This window comes from Scyliorhinus canicula, chromosome 15 (genome assembly GCF_902713615.1).
Source record: "Scyliorhinus canicula chromosome 15, sScyCan1.1, whole genome shotgun sequence".
Taxonomy (NCBI): Eukaryota; Metazoa; Chordata; class Chondrichthyes; order Carcharhiniformes; family Scyliorhinidae; genus Scyliorhinus; species Scyliorhinus canicula.
In genome coordinates this window covers 2,269,701-2,289,383 of record NC_052160.1, presented here as the reverse complement: position 1 = coordinate 2,289,383, position 19,683 = coordinate 2,269,701, and the positions used below count along the sequence as shown (strand labels likewise).

Sequence of the window (19,683 nt, the reverse complement as noted above, 5' to 3'; positions counted from 1 at the left end):
AGCCAATTTGGTCCTTAGAGCCTGTGTTGCCATTCAATAAGATAACAGCTGATCTGATACTCGTCTCAACTCCACTTTCCTGTCTTCCACCAGATAACCCTGGAGCTACCCTGGATTAAAAAGGGCTACAATTCTGAACGACGGAAGGTAGAAAGTGGGGCCTCAAAGGACCAGAACTGGGGTTACTGTTATTCACAAGAATCAACGAGACTATTTCTAAATTATGAGATGACTCCTGGGGGAAATACTCAGAAGGGTTACAACAAAACATAGTCACATATTACCTGCAAAATACAAATCGAATTGGGGTGGAGACGCAAAGGAATCGGGGAGTACAAATACAGAAATCACCAATAGTAGTCACACAGGTTAATAAAATAACTAAAAATAAGAAAACCAAACAGCAAAGTTTATTTCTGGACAGCTAAAATTGAATAGTTGCGAGGTTCTGGTAAATATACATCGAGCTTTGGTTAGGCCACACTCTGGGAATACTGTGTCCAGTTCTGGTTACTGTGTTATCAGAAAGGATATCCAGGCACTGGACAGGGTGCCAAAAAAGATTTACAAAGGTGATTCTACAACAGCGAGGTCATACTCATCACAAAAAATGAGCAGGACAAGCGTTCCCTCTCTTGGAGACACAAGACTGAGAGGTGACCCAATAGAGGTCTGCATTAAAACCTTCCAGTATTTTACATAAGACTATAAAACATAGGAGCAGAATTAGGCTACTCGGCCCATCGAGTCTGATCCACCATTCAATCATGGCTGACATTTTTCTCATCTCCATTCTCCTGCCTTCTCCCCAAAACCCCTGATCCCCTTATTAATCAAGAACCTATCTATCTCTCTCTGATTTGGCCTCCACAGCCTTCTGCGGCAAAGAGGTCCGTAAATTCACCACCCTCTGGCTGAAGAAATTCCTCGTCATTTCTGTTTTAAAGGATCGTCCCTTCAGTCTGAGACAGTGTCCTCTGGTTCTAGTTTTTCCTACAAGTGGAAACATCCTCTCCACGTCCACTCTATCCAGGGCTCGCAGTATCCTGTAAATTTCAATAAGATCCCCCCTCATCCTTCTAAACTCCCAACGAGTACAGACCCAGAGTCCTCAACCGTTCCTCCTACACAAGCTCTTCATTCCAGGAATCATTCTTGTGAACCTCCTCTGTACCCTCTCCAAGGCCAACACATCCTTCCTTAGATACGGGACCCAAAACTGCTCACAGTACGCCAAATGGGGTCGGAGCAGAGCCTTATACAGCCTCAGAAGTACATCCCTGGTCTTGTATTCTAGCCCTCTCGACATGAATGCTAACATTGCATTTGCCTTCCTAACTGCCGACTGAACCTGCACGTTAACCTTAAGTGAATCGTGAACAAGGACTCCCAAGTCCCTTTGTGCTTCTGATTTCCCAAGCATCTTCCCATTTAGAAAATAGTCTGTGCCTCCATTCCTCCTTCTAAACTGCATAACCTCACACTTTTCCACATTCCATTCCATCTGTCACTTCTTTGCCCACTCTCCTAGCCTGTCCAAGTCCTGCAGCTCAATACTACCTGTCCCTCTACAGATCTTTGTATAACTGCAAACTTAGCAACAGTGCCTACAGTTCCTTCCTCCAGATCATTAACGTATATTGTGAAAAGTTGAGGTCCCAGCACAGACTCCTGAGGCACACCATTAGTCACCGGCTGCCATCCTGAAAAAGACCCCTTTATCCCCACTCTCTGCCTTCTGCCAGTCAGCCAATCCTCTATCCATGCCAGGATCGTACCCTGAACACCATGGGCTCTTAACTTATTTAACAGTCTCCTAAGCAGCACCTTGTCAAAGATAAAGAGAGGGCATCGACTTGTGAAAAAGATTAAAACTAGAGGCCAGCATCATAAGATAGTCACCAAGAAATCAAATAGAAAAGTCACAAGGAACCTGTGTTACGAGGGTGGCGAGAATGTGGAACTTGCTACCAGAGTGACTAAGGTGATTAGCATAGATGCGTTCAAGGGAAAAATTGGATAAGTATAAAAAGGGGAAAGGAATTACGCTGATCGGAGTTAGATGAGGGAGGACAGGAGGAGGCTTGAATGAAGCATGATGTGTTCGGCCAAATGGCTTGTCTATTCTTTGTAATGCACAAGGAGCCATGCAAAGCTGAATCAAGAGAGGTGTGGAGGAGAATGCTGTTGACCAAACCCTCTGCAGAAGTGGAGATGGGATCAAGGAGAGGCAATGTGCTATTAATAGTAATAGCGCTCACAAATGTTTCAAAATTTATCCTTTCACTGTGTTACATGATGTAGGCCCTGTACCGGCTGAGGTTATTCATGAAGGCCCCGCCTTCTCAACCTTGCCCCTCATACGAGTGTGGTGATGCTCAGGTTCAATCACCACCAGTCAGCTCTCCCCCTCAAAGGGGAAAGCAGCCTATGGTCATCTGGGGATATGGTGACTACTTACTTATTGGTACAAAAATCTGTGTTTGTGTTGGTCACAAATCAACCTCACAAATATCTGATCATGTTGGCAAATGTGAAGAGGCAGGGTCAGAGGATGAAAGCATCATCTGGTTATCCTTTGTTCAAAGAACAAGACGTTGAAAATTGGTGCAAGATGATAGGTCAGCAGTACATCTTCTCTGCCAAATATTGGGGTGTGAGGAACGAGGGCGATGGCAGTTGGGAAATAGGAGGCAGCAGCAGAACAAGCCAGAAAGAGGAATAATGGCAAATATCTAAAGTTACAATACATTTAAAAAACATCTGATGACAAAGAGACAGGTTTTGGAAGTGTCAAAGTGTGGTGCTTGTATGACAGAATATTGCATTATCTGCTAAAATTGCAATACATATTTCTCAAATACATGTAAATACACAATTGGCCTATGAATATCAGTGGTTTTGCTTAAAGAGATCTATGCAATGCATGAAAACCTTTGAAAAGGCTTAATTCAATAAAATTGATCACTTGTGCTCTACCCTACACAAAGTGACTGAAACAGAAAATAAGCTTCAACTCACCAAACGCTTCAGCAGGCGGAGTTCAAGGTCTGAGACTGAGCTGCTAAATTGTGATGCAAATGAACACATCTGTTGGCATCGCTTAATTAGGTCAAACAATGCAGCATCCAAACTCAAGGCTTCTGGTGTTCTAGTTCGTAAGCTTTCAAAATGAAGTATCGTGCTGCAGAGAAAAGTCACCTGAAGCAACGGAAAAACATTTTTTACATCACCGAAAGGGGAAATCATTGCTTTTTTAAAGCATATTGTTTCCTTTTGAACACAAAAGTCTACTTTTGGAAAGCTACATCACACACACAAGTTTACTTTAAGTTAGAGGTGCATAATGGAAGTCTGCATGAATTCCAAGAACAACTTATTTCAAAAAGGTGGAAAGGACCACACATCAGATTTTCTGGCTTTCACGTGTACGCTAATGACATCGCCACAGTGTTCCGGGCATCACTTCCCTCCATTGCCTTCTGTAAGTCCATGTTTTTAGTACATTAAGATTTAACGGTCCTTTGGGGATTTGTTCTGCTGCCCCAGAAAGCTGGCATCAGTCTAGCACAGGGGTGGGCAAACTACGGCCCGCGGGCCGCATGGGTCTTTATGCGGCCCACCAAGATCAAATAATTTTTAAATTTTTATTTTTAATTTTAAGGTTAATGGGGGGGGGATGTTGGGTTACTGGTATAGGGTGGATACGTTGACTTGAGTAGGGTGATCATTGCTCGGCACAACATGTGTTTCATGTGAAGTTTCTACTTTAAAATATTAATTAATAAAAATTAATTGCTTTTTTTCTTTAAACTGAGTTACTTTGTTTTTCAAATAAATGTGTTTCATGTAAAGTTTCTACTTTAAAATATTAATTAATAAAAATTAATTACTTTTTTTTCCTTTAAAAAACCTTTTATTTTGGCTATTTTAAATATTAATTATTTTACTTAATATACTATGCGGCCCTTTAAAATTGTGAATTTCTGAATGTGGCCCTTGCACGGAAAAGTTTGCCCACCCCGGTCTAGCAGGTAAACTACTGATTGATACAAACGATAGCCACCCACGGGCAAAATGTTTTCCCCAACAATGCAATTTGAGGGTCAAACAGATATTCGCACACATTCACCATTAGATATTGACAATTATTTCTGGAAAAGTTGAGGATTAATTTATCTAGTTTGTTTAGCAATTGGCAAACTAGCAAGATTAATCCACTGATATCAATTTTTAAGCTAAACATCATGATTTCAACAAGGCACACCCAAAACTAGGAACTATGTGGGGAAACAAAGCCACCTTTTATTTTGCAAAGAAATCAGACATTGGGTACTGTGATGTTCTCTGTTTTCTTTGTAAGGATGACTTGGATGTGGAGTGTTCAACAAATATCAAGCTATATTAATTAACAAAGCTGATTTATTAACAGTACTTAAACTAGATTCGAACGTATTCCTAAGTACAAAGGTTGCTAAAATAAACTGCTTTAACTAGACCTACAGAACTCTCAAATACATGACCACTCTCTCACACCTAAACACCTCCTCGAATCAAGGGCGATCTTACATGACTGTCTTTCAGCACCATCTGGTGGTTAAATGTATTTACATTAAATTGTTAACCCTTCACCTCCCAAACAATATCCATATTGTTACAGGTACAGCATGGGAACATGATGGGTCAGATTTTTAAGCAAGGTTCCACAAGAGCTGGCTTTGGGGGTGATGAGAGTTAGCAACTTAGGGTCTTTGTGTGCTGCCCTACTTGTGACCAGAGTTATTTTATATAAGAGAGCCTTACAGATAGCAGGAACTAAAAACATTTCATCCCATCAGTCTAGGATTCAAATTTCGAACCCAGAGATGAAAATGATAGCGTGCCAACCCACTGCGCCACTCACATTTCCAGTTTTGAATAAAAACTAAAAACATTTGTGGAGCTGGAAATGAGGAAGGACGTAACCTCTAGGAAGAATGTGCCCTTACAGCGTAGGAGGCATAAATGAGAAGCAATGTTGATGTAAATCACTCAAAATATCCAAATATTACCTAAAAGAAAAACAGTCGAATACATGCAATACTTTCTTTACCTTGTTCTCCTGTCTGTAACAAAGGACATTCAGTAGAACATGCTTTGGACTATTGCTACACTGATGAGTGTTCTTCAAGTTACTTATACATACTTGGTTTGCTCGTTGACTTTCCTTAACTACCATATTCCTTCTCTCAGTGATAGTGGCCTCAAAATCTTGTAGAACGGGGGCCAAAGCAGGATTGGCCCCCCCAGCCCATTTCAAACGCTGCTCAATGCTAGCTTCCAATGCTGCCAATTTCTCCTGTGTGGTTAAACAAAAATAGACCAATTGGGTCAAAATGATGATAATGATAAACTCTTGATCACATTTTTGGATCATTTATCCAACAGCTGAGAAAATTACACATTTGGAGGGGAAATGGTAATAATATGTTTTCATAAAGTAAAAAGAAAATCCTTTTAATTAAAAAAATGGTGGCACCACCTCAAAGTACGTCTAATAGTCGTTTGGTAAGGCAGAACTTCAATGTAGAGGAAAAGAGTAAAATTGTCACAAGTTTTTCACCTTGCACTCAAAACAAATGTAAAAATGCCAAATTTCAAATCAATCAATTAAAAAAAAAAAAAATTTTTATTCAAATTTTCACAAAAAAAACAATAACAAAAAATTCTAAGAACAAAAAGAACAGAACCCCCCCCCCGTATATACAAAAGAGAACCAATAAATTAACGCCCGTCATTGGCAAAAAACAGATATTCAACCCAAAACAAAAATAAAGAGACAGCCCCCCTCCCCCCGGGTTGCTGCTGCTGACCTTTTGTTTTTACTGTTCTGCCAGGAGATCTAGGAATGGTTGCCAACTCCTGAAAAACCCCTGCACTGACCACCTTAGGGCAAATTTCACCCTCTTCCAATTTAATAAACCCCGCCATAGCGTTGACCCAGGCCTCCACGCTTGGGGGCGTCGCGTCCTTCCACTGAAGAAGAATCCTCCGCCGGGCTACTAGGGACGCAAAGGTCAGAACACCGGCCTCTTTCGCCTCCTGCACTCCCGGCTCCACTGCAACCCCAAATATTGCGAGTCCCCAGCCTGGATTGACCCTGGATCCTACCACCCTCGATACCGTCCCTGCCACCCCCTTCCAAAATTCCCCCAGCGCCGGGCATGCCCAGAACATGTGGACATGGTTTGCTGGGCCCCCAGAGCACCTAATACACCTGTCCTCGCTCCCAAAAAACCGGCTCATCCTCGTCCCGGTCATATGAGCCCTATGCAGCACCTTAAACTGTATGAGGCTAAGCCTCGCACACGAAGAGGAGGAGTTCACCCTTTCTAGGGCATCCGCCCACGTCTCCTCCTCAATCTCCTCACCCAGCTCCCCCTCCCATTTATCTTTCAGCTCCTCCACCAAGGCCTCGTCTACCTCCTACATCACCTGGTACACTTCCAAGATCCTTCCCTCTCCAACCCATACCCCCGAGAGCACCCTGTCCTGAACCCCACGCGGCGGCAGCAGAGGGAACCCTGCCGCCTGACAAACGCCCTTACTTGCATGTACCTAAAGGTGTTCCCGGGGGGAGCCCAAACTTCCCCTCCAGCTCACCCAGGCTCGCAAACTTCCCGTCTATGAACAGGTCCCCCTGACACCTGCCCTGTGCCAACTCAGGAACCCACCATCAATTCTCCCCGGAACAAACCGGTGGTTCCCCCGTATCGGGGACCCCATCAAGGCCCCCACCTCCCCCCTGTGCCGCCTCCATTGCCCCCAAAACTTGAAGGTAGCTGCCACCACCGGGCTCATGGTATACCTCGTTGGAGTGAGCGGCAGCGGCGCCGTCACCAGCGCTTCCAGGCTCGTGCCCACACAGGATGCCATCTCCATCCTCTTCCATGCTGCCCCCTCCCCGTCCATTACCCACTTACGCACCACCGCTACGTTGGCAGCCCAATAATACCCGCAGAGGTTGGGCAACGCCAGCCCCCCCCATCCCTGCCCCGCTCCAAGAACACCCGTCTCACCCTTGGAGTCCCGTGTGCCCACACAAACCCCGTAATGCTCCTGTTAACCCGCCTGAAAAGGCCTTCGGGATAAGGATGGGGAGGCACTGGAACAGGAACAGAAACTTCGGGAGCACCGTCATCTTGACTCATTGCACCCTACCCGCCAAAGACAGCGGCAGCATGTCCCACCTCTTAAACTCCTCCTCCATTTGCTCCACCAGCCTTGTGAGGTTTAGCTTATGCAAGGCCCCCCAACTCCTGGCCACCTGAACCCCCAAGTACCTGAAGCTCCTCTCCGCCCTTTTCTGTGGAAGCCTCCCAATCCCCCTCTCCTGGTCCCCCAGGTGTACCACAAACAGCTCGCTCTTCCCAAAGTTAAGCTTATACCCTGAGAAATGCCCAAATTCCCAGAGAATCCCCATCACCACCGGCATTCCCCACACCGGGTCCGCCACATACAACAGTAGGTCGTCCGCATAGAGCGACACTCGGTGCTCCTCCCCACCCCGGACTAGCCCCCTCCAATCCCCCGACTCCCTCAACGCCATAGCCAGGGGTTCAATTGCCAGCGCAAAAAGTAGGGGGGGACAGGGGACACCCCTGCCTCGTCCCTCGGTATAGTCGAAAATACTCCGGCCGCCTCTTATTCGTGGCCTCACTCGCCATCGGGACCTCATACAACAGCCTCTCCCAACTGACAAACCCCTCCCCAAATGCGAACCTTTCCAGCACCTCCCACAAGTACCCCCACTCGACCCTATCAAAGGCCTTCTCCGCATCTAGCGCCACCACTATCTCCGCTTCCCCTTCTACCGCCGGCATCATAATAACGTTCAAGAGCCTCCGTATATTAGTGTTCAGCTGCCTCCCCTTCACAAACTCCGTTTGATCCTCCTGGATAACCTGCGGCACACAATCCTCTAGGCTAAGATCTTTGCCAACAACTTGGCGTCCACATTCAGGAGTGAGATCGGCCTGTATGACCCACACTGCAGGGGATCCTTGTCTCGTTTAAGAATCAGGGAGATCAGCGCCCGAGACATCGTCAGGGGAAAAGCCCCCCCCTCCCTCGCCTCGTTGAAGGTCCTAACCAACAGGGGGCCCAGCAGGTCTGCATACGCCTTGTAAAATTCAACCGGGAACTCATCCGGCCCCATCGCCTTCCCCGACTGCATGTTCCCTATCCCTTTAACCAGCTCCTCAAGCTCAACTGGCGCCCCTAGACCCTCCACCCGTCCCTCCTCCACCTCGGGAATCTCAGCCGGTCCAAAATGCGCCCCATCCCCCCCTTCTCCGCCGGAGGTTCGGATCGATATAGTCTCTCATAAAAGTCCCTGAAGACCCCATTAATGTCTACCCCCCTCCGCACCACATTTCCTCCCCGGTCCTTAACTCCACCAATCTCCCTAGCCGCATCCCGCTTACGTTGCTGGTGTGCCAGCATCCTACTCGCCTTCTCCCCATACCCGTACACCGCCCCCTGAGCCGTTCTCCATTGAGCCTCCGCCTTTCCGGTGGTCAACAAGTCGAACTCAGCCCGAAGGCTGCGCCGCTCCCTCAGCAATCCCTCCTCCGGGGCCTCCACGTACCTCCTGTCCACCCTCACCATCTCCCCAAACAATCTCTCCCTTTCTCTCTGCTCCCCTCTCTCCCTGTGTGCCCGAATGGAGATCAACTCCCCCCGAACCACCGCCTTCAGCGCCTCCCAGACCGTCCCCACACGGACCTCCCCATTATCGTTGGCCTCTAGGTACCTCTCGATGCATCCTCTAACCCGCCCCCTCACATCCTTGTTCGCCAGCAGCCCCACCTCCAAGCGCCACAACGGGCGCTGGTCCCTCTACTCCCCCAGCTCGAGGTCCACCCAATGCGGGTCATGGTCAGAAATGGCTATCGCCGAGTACTCAGCGTCTACTACCTCCGCAATCAGCACCCTACTCAAAACAAAGAAATCGATCCGGGAGTAGGCCTTATGCACATGGGAGAAGTATGAAAATTCCCTGGCCATCGGCCTCGCGAACCTCCAAGGATCCACCCCTCCCATCTGGTCCATAAACCCCCTCAGCACCTTAGCCGCCGCAGGCATCCTACCCGTCCCGGAACTGGATCGATCCAGTGGCGGATCCAGCACCGTGTTGAAATCCCCCCCCCCCTCCCATTATCAGGCCCCCCCGCCTCCAAATCTGGAATCCGGCCCAACATGCGCCGCATGAAACCAGCATCATCCCGATTCGGGGCATATACATTGACCAGCACCACCCGCTCCCCTTGCAGCTTGCCGCTCACCATCACGTACCTCCCGCCGCTGTCTGCCACCACATTCGACGCCTCAAACAACACCCTCTTCCCCACCAGGATCGCCACCCCCCGGCTTTTTGCATCCAGCCCCGAATGAAACACCTGGCCCACCCACCCCTTCCTCAACCGAACCTGATCCGCCACCTTCAGGTGCGTCTCCTGAAGCATAGCCACATCCGCCTTCAGCCCCCTCAGGTGCGCGAACACGCGTGACCGTTTGACCGGCCCATTCAGTCCCCTCACATTCCAGGTGATCAGCCGGATCGGAGGGCCACCTGCCCCACCCCTCCCCCGTCGACTAGCCATCACCCTTCCGTAATCCGCCACGTGCCCGCGTCCCCCGCTCAGCCCGTTCCCACAGCGACAGACCCCCATCCCAACCCCCTCTGCACGCTCCAGCTCCTTCTTGGCCATTCCAGCAGCAACCCGGTATCTCTTCCCCCCCCCCCCCCCCCCCCCAAGCTATGGCCCCCCTAGCTGCATAACTCTGGTCATTGTACTTCCGTAAGTCAGCCGACTCCTGCTGACCCCGGCTGCTCCCGCCACCCCAATTACCCTCCCCAGTGTTACACAACCATTCCCCCAATGCCGACCCCACCCCCTGCTTCTCCAGCGCAGGAGAGAGGCCTGTGCCCCCCATCCCAAGCCCCCCCCCCCGCCCGCCGACCCAAAACACGGGAAGATAGGCACATGACCCAACAGGGCCGCGAACCCCACCCAAACCCGCAACCAGTGAAATAATAAAAATCCCAACATGATATGCTAAAACACCCAAGTAAACAGATAACAGTCCCGAAAAGCAGAAAAGAAAAGGCAAGACAGCAAAAAAAAAAAACATCGTCCAATAGAACCAAAAAGAGCAAAAGGATATCAAGGAGAACAAAGCCTCCTGGCTGCGTACAACATTCCCCAGCCCCCAGTTCAAGTCCAGCTTCTCTGCCTGGACAAAAGTCCAGGCCTCCTCCGGGGAGTCAAAATAAAGTTGGCGGTCTTTATAAGTGACCCACAGGCGTGCCGGCTGTAACAGGCCAAACTTGACCCCCTTCTTGTGGAGCACTGCCTTTGCCCGGTTAAACCCAGCCCTTCTCTTCGCCACCTCCGCACTCCAGTCCTGGTAGATCCTGATCTCCGTATTCTCTCACTTACTACTCCTCTCCATCTTTGCCCAACGAAGCACACACTCCCGGTCGACCAAGCGTTGAAAGCGGACCAGCACCGCCCTGGGCGGCTCGTTCGGCCCGGGCTTCCGCAGCAGCACCCAATGGGCACTCTCCAGCTCCAGGGGTCCCCGGAACGACCCCGCGCCCATCAGCGAGTTCAGCATCAGGACCACGTAGGCCCCCAAATCCGAACGTTCCAGCCCCTCCGGGAGGCCCAAAATCCGCAGATTCTTCCGGCGGGAGCGGTTCTCCATCTCCTCCATCCTTGCCAACCATTTCTTGTGTAGCGCCTCGTGCGACTCCACCTTCACTGGCAGGCCGAGGAGTTAGTCCTCTTTCTCCGAAGCCTTCTGCTGCAGCTCCCGAATCTCCGCAGCCTGAGCCGTCTGAGTCGCCCCGAGCCTGTCCAGCGATGCCCTCAACGGCTCCAGGATCTCAGCTTTTAGTTCCTGGAAGGAGCGCAGCAGCAGCTCCTGCTGCTCCCTCGCCCACTGCTGCCACGCTGCCGGTTCCCCGCCCGCCGCCACCTTGTCCTTTTTGCCTCGCACCTTCTTCTGCTGCAAAGTTGATTTTCTGGTCGCTCCACTTCTAGTCCAGCCCATCCACCGGCCGCCAAGCAGAGGCTGCATTCCCACCCGGGGAAAAATCAAATCAGCGCCGTTGCGGGCCCTTAAAAGAGCCCTTGGTGAGATCTTTTCACAGTTGTTCCCTCTGCTGCTAGAATTCAGCTTTCATAAAGGCCCTCAGGTCAGCTTGAGGCCTTTAAACTCGCCCTTCCCCCGTCTGCATGCTGGAAGAGGCTTTTGTCTCTCTGCTGTAGCTCCAGCCAAATCTTTCACTGTTTCTGTGGGTTTGGTAACCAAGAAACATACCATTCCTGGGGGAAAGTACTCCTCCAACATTCACATATGCTTTTTCATCAAAATTCCACCCCATATTGCTTAAAAAAGAGCTCTTTTCTGTAACCTTGGGCAGGAGCTGCCTTTTGTGTGACCACTTACTCCATGGTGCACACCGGAAGTCATCAATCACAATTTATGTTACAGGAGTAAAGGGTGTTGATTGATTGGCAAGTCAACTCGGATTGGTCAAAGCATTGCCATGGAGAAAGCTCCACAATCTCCCGAGTACTTAAAAAAAAAAGTGCAAGGCTTGAACATATTCTTTTTATTTGCGGATTATGTATTCTGCTTCTAGCAAGCGCAATGATCCATGTTTCAAGCTCGATCAATTATCTTAAATTGGTTGTTAGTGTAGCTATTAGCAAATTCAGGATTGTTCATTAAGTGCTGTCCAATTGTAGGGCCACATCTAACAGCAGATGTTTTGTTTTGTGTTTTGCAAGCGTGGGCTTATAAATAGTGGATTACGTTATTCAGCATGTTGAACTTTGGCACCAGTCACTCTCGGAATTCTATCGTGCTTTCAGTGCAGTCTCAGAACCCCTATATTACAGCAATGCCATCTCCTGCATCCCGATTAAGGCAGCTCAACAATCTATGGTTTTGGTTGTGTTGAATTTGCTCCATTTATATTACAGGCCAGATTTCGAACAGTGTATGCATGAGTTATGTTTGCCAAGTTGTAAATAGATTTGCAACTATATCAGTCTAAGCGTTGGAAAAGGTCTATACTGGCCAGCAACATTGAAGACTCATTACTGACCTGTGCACATGCCAACATCTTAGCCCAGCCATTGCATAACCTCAAGATGATATCTAATAGTGGTTATGTTATTCAGTTGTCGAGCTTTGACCCGCGGTACCAGTTATTCAAGGGAATTCTATCTTGCTTGCACAGTGAAATGACGAAAAAAGGAATTTGAACCATAATTCTTTTACCTGTACTGTAGCAACAGAAACCTCCAGCTGGCTAAGCGCATGTAATTTCTTTTTCATGTTGGATAGAATGCCTGAGCGAGGAGGAGGTGTAACCGTAGAAATGGGCTGAGTTCTATTTATAAGAATATCTTCATGCTGCCACTGTTGGGGTGGATGGAACACTTTAGTCACAAACAAAATAACAACAGCAAGCACAATGAACTGCCAAATATTGATGACCTAACTTCAAATTAGCTTCAGGAATATGCCACAGCTATCTGACAGCATATATATTACAAGCGCTCAAGTTTCATAGGGTCAGATAATTCTGAATAGGTGATGAATTCTCTCCATATTTGATGTTGGTGGAGTAGTTCAATGGAAAGGGGGACGTATTTGAGCATCGCCAAGTCTGTACCAAAACCAATGGGCCATAACTTCCTCAGAGGGGCAGTGTCGGATTGCCACTGTGCCCACTTACCCAGGCCAAATCTCTTTCATGCCCGTCTTGCTCGACTTTCCTGACTGAGGCTGGGCAAGATCCAGGTAACACAGCCTTCACTGAGGCTGGGCAAGATCCAGGTAACACAGCCTTCACTGAGGCCCAGCGTCGAAGTCCAGCAGAGTAGGAGTAAAGGACACGCCCTGCTTGTTAATGCACTAACTGGCATAAAGCAAGTCCAAAGTTTGCATTGAAATGGACAGGTTAAGGAGAAAGTTAATGTCTGAGGTAAGTGGGTAGGATTTGGGACGTGGGGGTTCCTTCTGGGTCCCGGGGGGGGGGGGGGGGGGGGGGGGAGACAGGGGGCAGTGGTGCTGATCCAGCCTGGTTGGGGAGTCAGGTCAGTGGGAGAAAGAGTCCTGTGCGGGGAACGCCTGGGCCTTTAAAACAGTTACTCAGAAGTTAGAAGTTTTATTTCTTCTAACTTTTTCCTGAATAACCATCAGCGTAACACTAGCCGAAAGTGTAACACTAGCCGAACAATCTGAAATTAGCGATTTAAATCGCTTTTCCAGATGGTTCACAGAAAGTTAGTACTTCTGGGCAATGGCTGTGCAAATGCTTACCTGGGAACCTCAGAGGGATTCCCCAGTGCATCTTTGGGGTGTCCCTGAATCCCATACTGGGAACCCTGGAGGTTACAGCCTGATCTTTTAGTGATATACCTTGAACGAAAGGTGCTCCCCTATTCTATACTTCCCCTTTAAACACATTTAGAATAAGGATAGTGCAAGAGCTCACCTGAAACATCGCAATCTGTATCTGCACTCTCTGAAAACTGGTCTTACAAGATGCAATGTTTGTCTCCAATCTACGAACAAGATCATGCTTTTTCCAAGCCGTGTCATATGAGCTGGCCAGGACAGTGGCTCTGTTCATAACCAACTGTGAAAACCTGCCAACCTGAATATTGTGTTCCACTGCTTTCTTACAAAGGTCATCCACAGAAACTTTACTTTCAGCACCAAAGTCTTTGGCTTCCACCTGAGCGATAATGTCCACACCAAGAGCACTGATGTAACTGCAAAGAGTCAACCCAAGGGCTTGGGTTGGGAGGCCGATCAGAAGCTGTCTCACAAAGTCTGCTGTAAAAGCCTTTATTGGTTTGGCCATTTGATCTTCACTGAAGCAGGAATTTCTGTACATGGATTTTACATTAACCATTGACACAGGACCGTTCAATGAACTGGGATCATCTAATGGAATAGCCCCTGGAGAATAAAACAAATTGTGCACATTAAAAAGATGACATAGGTTTTAGGAGCATTAGTAGGCCATTTGGCCCTTTTGAGATACAAGAGTAGTTACAAATACATTACGATATGTCCCATGTTTTTTTCATGTATGGAACGATCTGTCTGGACTGTACGCAGAACAATACTTTTCACTGTGCCTCAGTACGCGTGACAATAAATCAAATCCAAATCGTGAATGAAATAAAGTGACTAAAATTAGTTTGTCAAACAAAAGACTTCATGGCAACTGCAAAACAAAATTTGTCCCACTTTTTGAAACTCAAAAACTTTAAGAAATTAGTGGGCAAAAATGTTTAGCTGTAATGGCCTCACGACCAATCTCACAAACACAAGGTTCGGAGACCAATCATTCAGGTTGTATCTTTGGAGGGAGGATGAAGCAATAATCATGCCTTCAGTATAATGACAGTATACAGCTGAAGTATAACAGAAATTTCAGATGGATGGGGGGCAGCACGGTGGCGCAGTTCGATCCCGGCTCTGGGTCTCTGTCCGTGTGGAGTTTGCGCATTCTTCCCATGTCTGCGTGGGTCTCACCCCACAAACCAAAGATGTGCAGGGTAGGTGGATTGGCCACGCTAAATTGCACCTTAATTAAAAAAAAAAAGAATTGGGTACTCTTTAAAAAAAAAAGACAATTTAGATGGGACAGTACAATCAAAATAACCATTCCAGCTTTGCACAAATCATTTCATCGGAGTAAAAGTGGCTCAATTCAAAACATGGCAATTCTTTTTATTACACCACTAAACTTTCCACTTACTAATTTACATTATTCAATGCAAATGGTCAGTTCAAATTGTTCAATGATTAATTTCATTACTGCAAAAAAAACCTTTCCAATTATCATTACAGGGGAATGAAGTGCATAATTTTGCCAAAATCCACGTTCACCAGAACGTAAACCTTCCCTCCTGCTTCTAAGAACAGAGGAAGCAGTTCAATGACTGGACTGTGGTAATCATGTGCCTAAGGAGGGGCACCACTTTTGTATTTTATATGCAACAAGCTATTCTTTTACAGAGATCAAGGTAGAACCAGCAATCTTTATAAACCTTTAATATCTATTAAAACAAACTTCCAACTATTACCGGATAATGTATGAGCAAAAGTGTCACAAAGTCTGAAAAATTCCTTTATGGTTTGCAGCCGTTTCAGGAAGAAGATCTCTTCCAGCACAAGTCGGTGATTGTCATCATCGAAGAAATTGACCTGGGTGCTGCGGGCCTCTCTGATAATATCAATTTTCCGCCACGCCAGGGGTACCTCCATCTTGTTCAACTACAAGACCAACAACAACCATAACTAAACATTCTTCACACTAAGCATCGCGTGCGCACATGCAGAAAAAAGGTGATTTAAATAACCTTGGATGGTTTATAATCTTACCATGATATAACAGTACATTCCTATAAAATTAGCTCAACTCACTTATAGCTCGAATAAAAAGATAATTGAATGTACAGGATAATTAATATAGGTTACAGTCACAGTTCCAATAAACTGTATCATGTACACATAGGCACCCCCACACCAAGAATTTTAAGCTATAAAGATTGGAATGAATATGAAAACATATTACCTTTTCAATTAACGAACCAAATGCAATTTCTACTTGGGCAAACATTCCATCAAATGCTACAAGTAACATCTGGCCAGCTGACATTTTTGGTGTCTCTTCCACAGAACCGTCCACACTTCTTGGCTGGATTAATTCAGTGTACTGGGCACGCAACATTCTGTAAGAATTAAACAAAGTATCTATGAAAAATCTGCAGAAATAAACTTGCGTGTCTGTAGACAAAAGTATGAACTTCCAATTCAAACTGTATCGTCAAGGCAGCTAATCTCCATCCATTTTGCGCTCAATATTTACATAACCAATTATAGGAACCATCTTCCCTTTGCTGGAAGACACATCAATCTTCAGAAACATGTCATTCATTTTACCTGTGATTTTCTGTGGGATTTTACGTGAGAAATTGAGATTATTAGACATCTGAAAGTGTGGTGCTCTCTAGAGGAACGTGGGACCGGTTTGAGAGGGCAAGAAACTGCACATCGCCTTACCCAATCAGAATGAAAACCCTTACTCAGAAGGAGTCAAACCAGGAAGTGCAAGTTAGAATAGTTTACGCAAAAAATAGAGGAAAGATAATGGGATTGAGAGGGGGAGGGAGGAAGGGAGGGGAGTGCAAACCAAAAATTACAATTTTAATTTTTGAAAAATCTTCAGCAATAATTAAAATCTGAAGACGTGCGACACCACACTTGCTGGCAAGGTTAATTTTCAGTTCCAGAAGGATTGTTTGGCAATAATTAAGACTTATCAATGATATTTCCTCTAAATATTTTGTACTGCACAGGTTACTATCTCTTCTGACCACACTCATTGAACTTTCACAAAGTTATGTGCAGACCAGATTATTTCCAGATTAGTAGATAGCCATGCAGTGTGCAATTTACACAGAACATCACTCATCACGCCATTGAAAGTTAACTTACACTTGAATGGTTCTAGTTTTCAATGGCCAGTTTAGAGCTAATGCAATTCCCAAGTGCAGCAAGTTCATGCCCATTATGTGTTACAATGCCAAGTCTCTCAGCACCATACTGTTCTAAACAAAGCTTTTGGAGTAGTCAGCAACTTCCAAATTTCTCATCCAACTGCCTATGTCCAGTTGCCTGAAGTTATTGCTGATTTACGCTTTAATATAATAAAGTGGAGTGCCAGTAGCCTAATCATTAATGTTAAATTCATTTTTTTTTTTAATTTGGGGAAAAGCAACGGAACTCTTTTTGAAGAGTCATATTCAACTCGAAACATTAATTGTTTCTCTCGCTCTTCAAATGTTGGCAGACATGCAGAGTATTTCCAGCACTTTCCAGATCCGTAGTATTTTTTAAAATCTATCTAGAGATGGAACTGCTTTTTAAAAATAAAAAGCATTATACCCATTACTTAATAATTTTCTTTTAAGAGAAATAGAAAATACTAGAAACACACAGCAAATCAGAGAGCATTGGACAGAAAATACAGGACACTGTTCAGTCAGGGCAGGTTCTTCAGGGCTAAAACTCTGGTCAGCAAACATTTTATTAAATCAGAAAACGGTGGCAGAGAGAAGGAAACAAAAATAGATAAGATGTGGAGATGCCGGCGTTGGACTGGGGTGAGCACAGTAAGTCGTCTAATAACACCAGGTTAAAGTCCAACAGGTTTGTTGCAAATCACTAGCTTTCGGAGCGTAGCTCTTTCATCAGGTGAGGGAAAATAGATAAAGCAGGGAAAGCAAGTTAACTGGTGAATGACCTATAACCTGCTGAAAAGTAGGAGGTTCTTTACTTATGTAAAAGCTCAAGTTGGACATTGGAAGCAGAACCGGGTAAATTAAGGCTGTGTTTATTTGTGCCACAACACCAGGGGGAGCACTTCCCGCACATGGGCAGGGGCAGTGCCCGTCAGCAAGTGAAACATGCTTTAAGTGCAGCCGTCATCCGTGGGCAGCCCGGTGGCGCAGTGGGTAGCATTGCTGCCTCATGGCGTCGAGGATCCGGGATCAATCCCGGGTCTGGGTCACTGTCTGTGTGGAGTTTGCACATTCTCCCCCGTGCCCGCGTGAGTTTCACCCCCACAACCCAAAGATGCGCAGGGAAGGTAGATTGGTCACACTAAATTACCCCTTAATTGGAAAAAATAAATTGGGTACACAAAATTAAAATATGTATAACACGTTATCCGTTTGCAAATAGACAGCCTCAATTACATTTTGAGATGCAAACTGAAACTGTAATTATGGAGAAAGTCAAAACATAATCATGTTAGGATTGACTGTTCCCCAAAACTTGTCAGTCATATTATTAAAATTCTCATTTAGAAATACATAAGGCTATTGCTTCATTGACACAACCTTTTGCAGTTGCTAACAAAAAGACTTTGAGAAGCATCAAAATGTATGGGCGGATTCCATCTTGAATTGTTTATCGTCATTTACTGTTTTCTACAAATGAAGGTGTTTTTTGGTGGGCATGCTCCCCTGGAAAGCCTCTGCTCAGGCTTCAGAATTAATAATAATCTTTATTAGTATCACAAGTAGCCATACATTAACACTGCAATGAAGTTACTGTGAAAAGCCCCCGGTCGCCACACTCCGGCCCCTGTTCGGGTACACAGAGGGAGAATTCAGAATGCTCAGTTCACCTGACAGCAACGACCGATGCTGACCACTCATTTTCAGTTATTTGAATGAAAAATAGGATTAGGAGCCCCATTAACTATGAAATGAACTAGCCAGGCTGTGGAGGAACTGGAATCTACATAACACCAATGCTCCTGCTGTGGCTGACCAGGACGGCCTCGGGGTCAGTTGGACACGCTCTGTCTGCCGCAGTGCCGGCCAACTGATCGCGCTGGCAGCTTAAGGTGTTAGTGATAAATTAACATATTAAAAAATAAAACAACAGAATACCAAACCCAAGAGAAAATAAAATAACCACAGACACCTGCATTTTCAGGGTTGAAGTTAAAACTAGCAGAATCAGCAGTGCCAAAGAGAAAAACCAACAAACAGGATGGATGCAGAACCGACCAATCGCATTCTGGTAACAAGCTCTCTAAATCTAACTTAAATCAAACTTTGACATGCCGCTCAAACCAACATACCCTTCCCACATCACTACTTCTGCTGCTGCAAAGAGAATTACAATAGATAGCCAAAGTTTAAACTTGGAGCTAACATTTAGTTCAGATACTAGTAATGCAAGGTACTGCTCCTGAAGTTTCTGTTGAGCTTGACTGGAACAGTGCTGGAGGCGAAATTATAGCAAGTTTGAATGGGGATTGGAAGAGGGTTACAAGTACAGCTTGTATTTACATTGTGCCCTTAAGACGTACTTAAAACAAGTTATGAGTCCTCAGTCAGGCAAACAGAACAAATATATTCAGAAAACAGCCATCTAAACTGGGTTTGTTTTTTCCAATGTAGGAGAGTATGCTACAAGAAATAAAAAGACTTGGCATTTATCACGGTCATTGGGTTGCCTTAAAGCACTGAACAGCCAACTAAGTTCCTTTCGAAGTGTACTCACTATTTCAATGGAGGAAACAGTGGCTAATATATGCTAATGAACAGATAATGATTTTTGTGATGTTGATGGGACGATAAATATTAGCCAGGACACCAGGGACAACTGCTCTTCTTCGAAACAGTGTTATAGGATCATTCACATCCACACAAGCACGCAAAAGGGGCCTCAGTTTAATATCTCATTGACAGATGACACCTCCGACAGTGCAGTGCTCCCTCGGTACTGCACTGGATTGTCAGGCTTGCTTCTCTTTTCGTATTCAAGCCCTGAAGTGGGGATTTGAATCAGGAACATTGTGATCCGGAGGCGAGTGCGCTAACAAATGAAACATGGTTGATAGTGAACACAGGAAACAAGATTGGAGTAAACACACGTAAATTGTTGTGTCATATGGAATGTTTTTGTGGTCTGAAACAAAGCTATGGAGGTGGTGAATGGAACATCATCTGTCATGCAGAGGAGGATGCCAGAGGAAGGACAGTTCAAACATGGGCTGGTGAAATTCAGAGAAGGAAGAGC

General features: G+C 46.0%; 1 protein-coding gene across 1 annotated transcript in view; it reads right to left on the bottom strand.

Annotated features, from left to right (window-relative positions):
- Positions 1-19,683, bottom strand: part of smg1 (SMG1 nonsense mediated mRNA decay associated PI3K related kinase) — a 232,495-nt gene that overhangs the window by 28,884 nt on the left and 183,928 nt on the right. Inside the window, 6 exon segments of the mRNA XM_038820856.1 lie at positions 3,022-3,201; positions 5,186-5,338; positions 12,340-12,480; positions 13,562-14,031; positions 15,168-15,357; positions 15,659-15,815. Of these exon segments, the coding sequence (XP_038676784.1) occupies positions 3,022-3,201; positions 5,186-5,338; positions 12,340-12,480; positions 13,562-14,031; positions 15,168-15,357; positions 15,659-15,815 (1,291 nt within the window).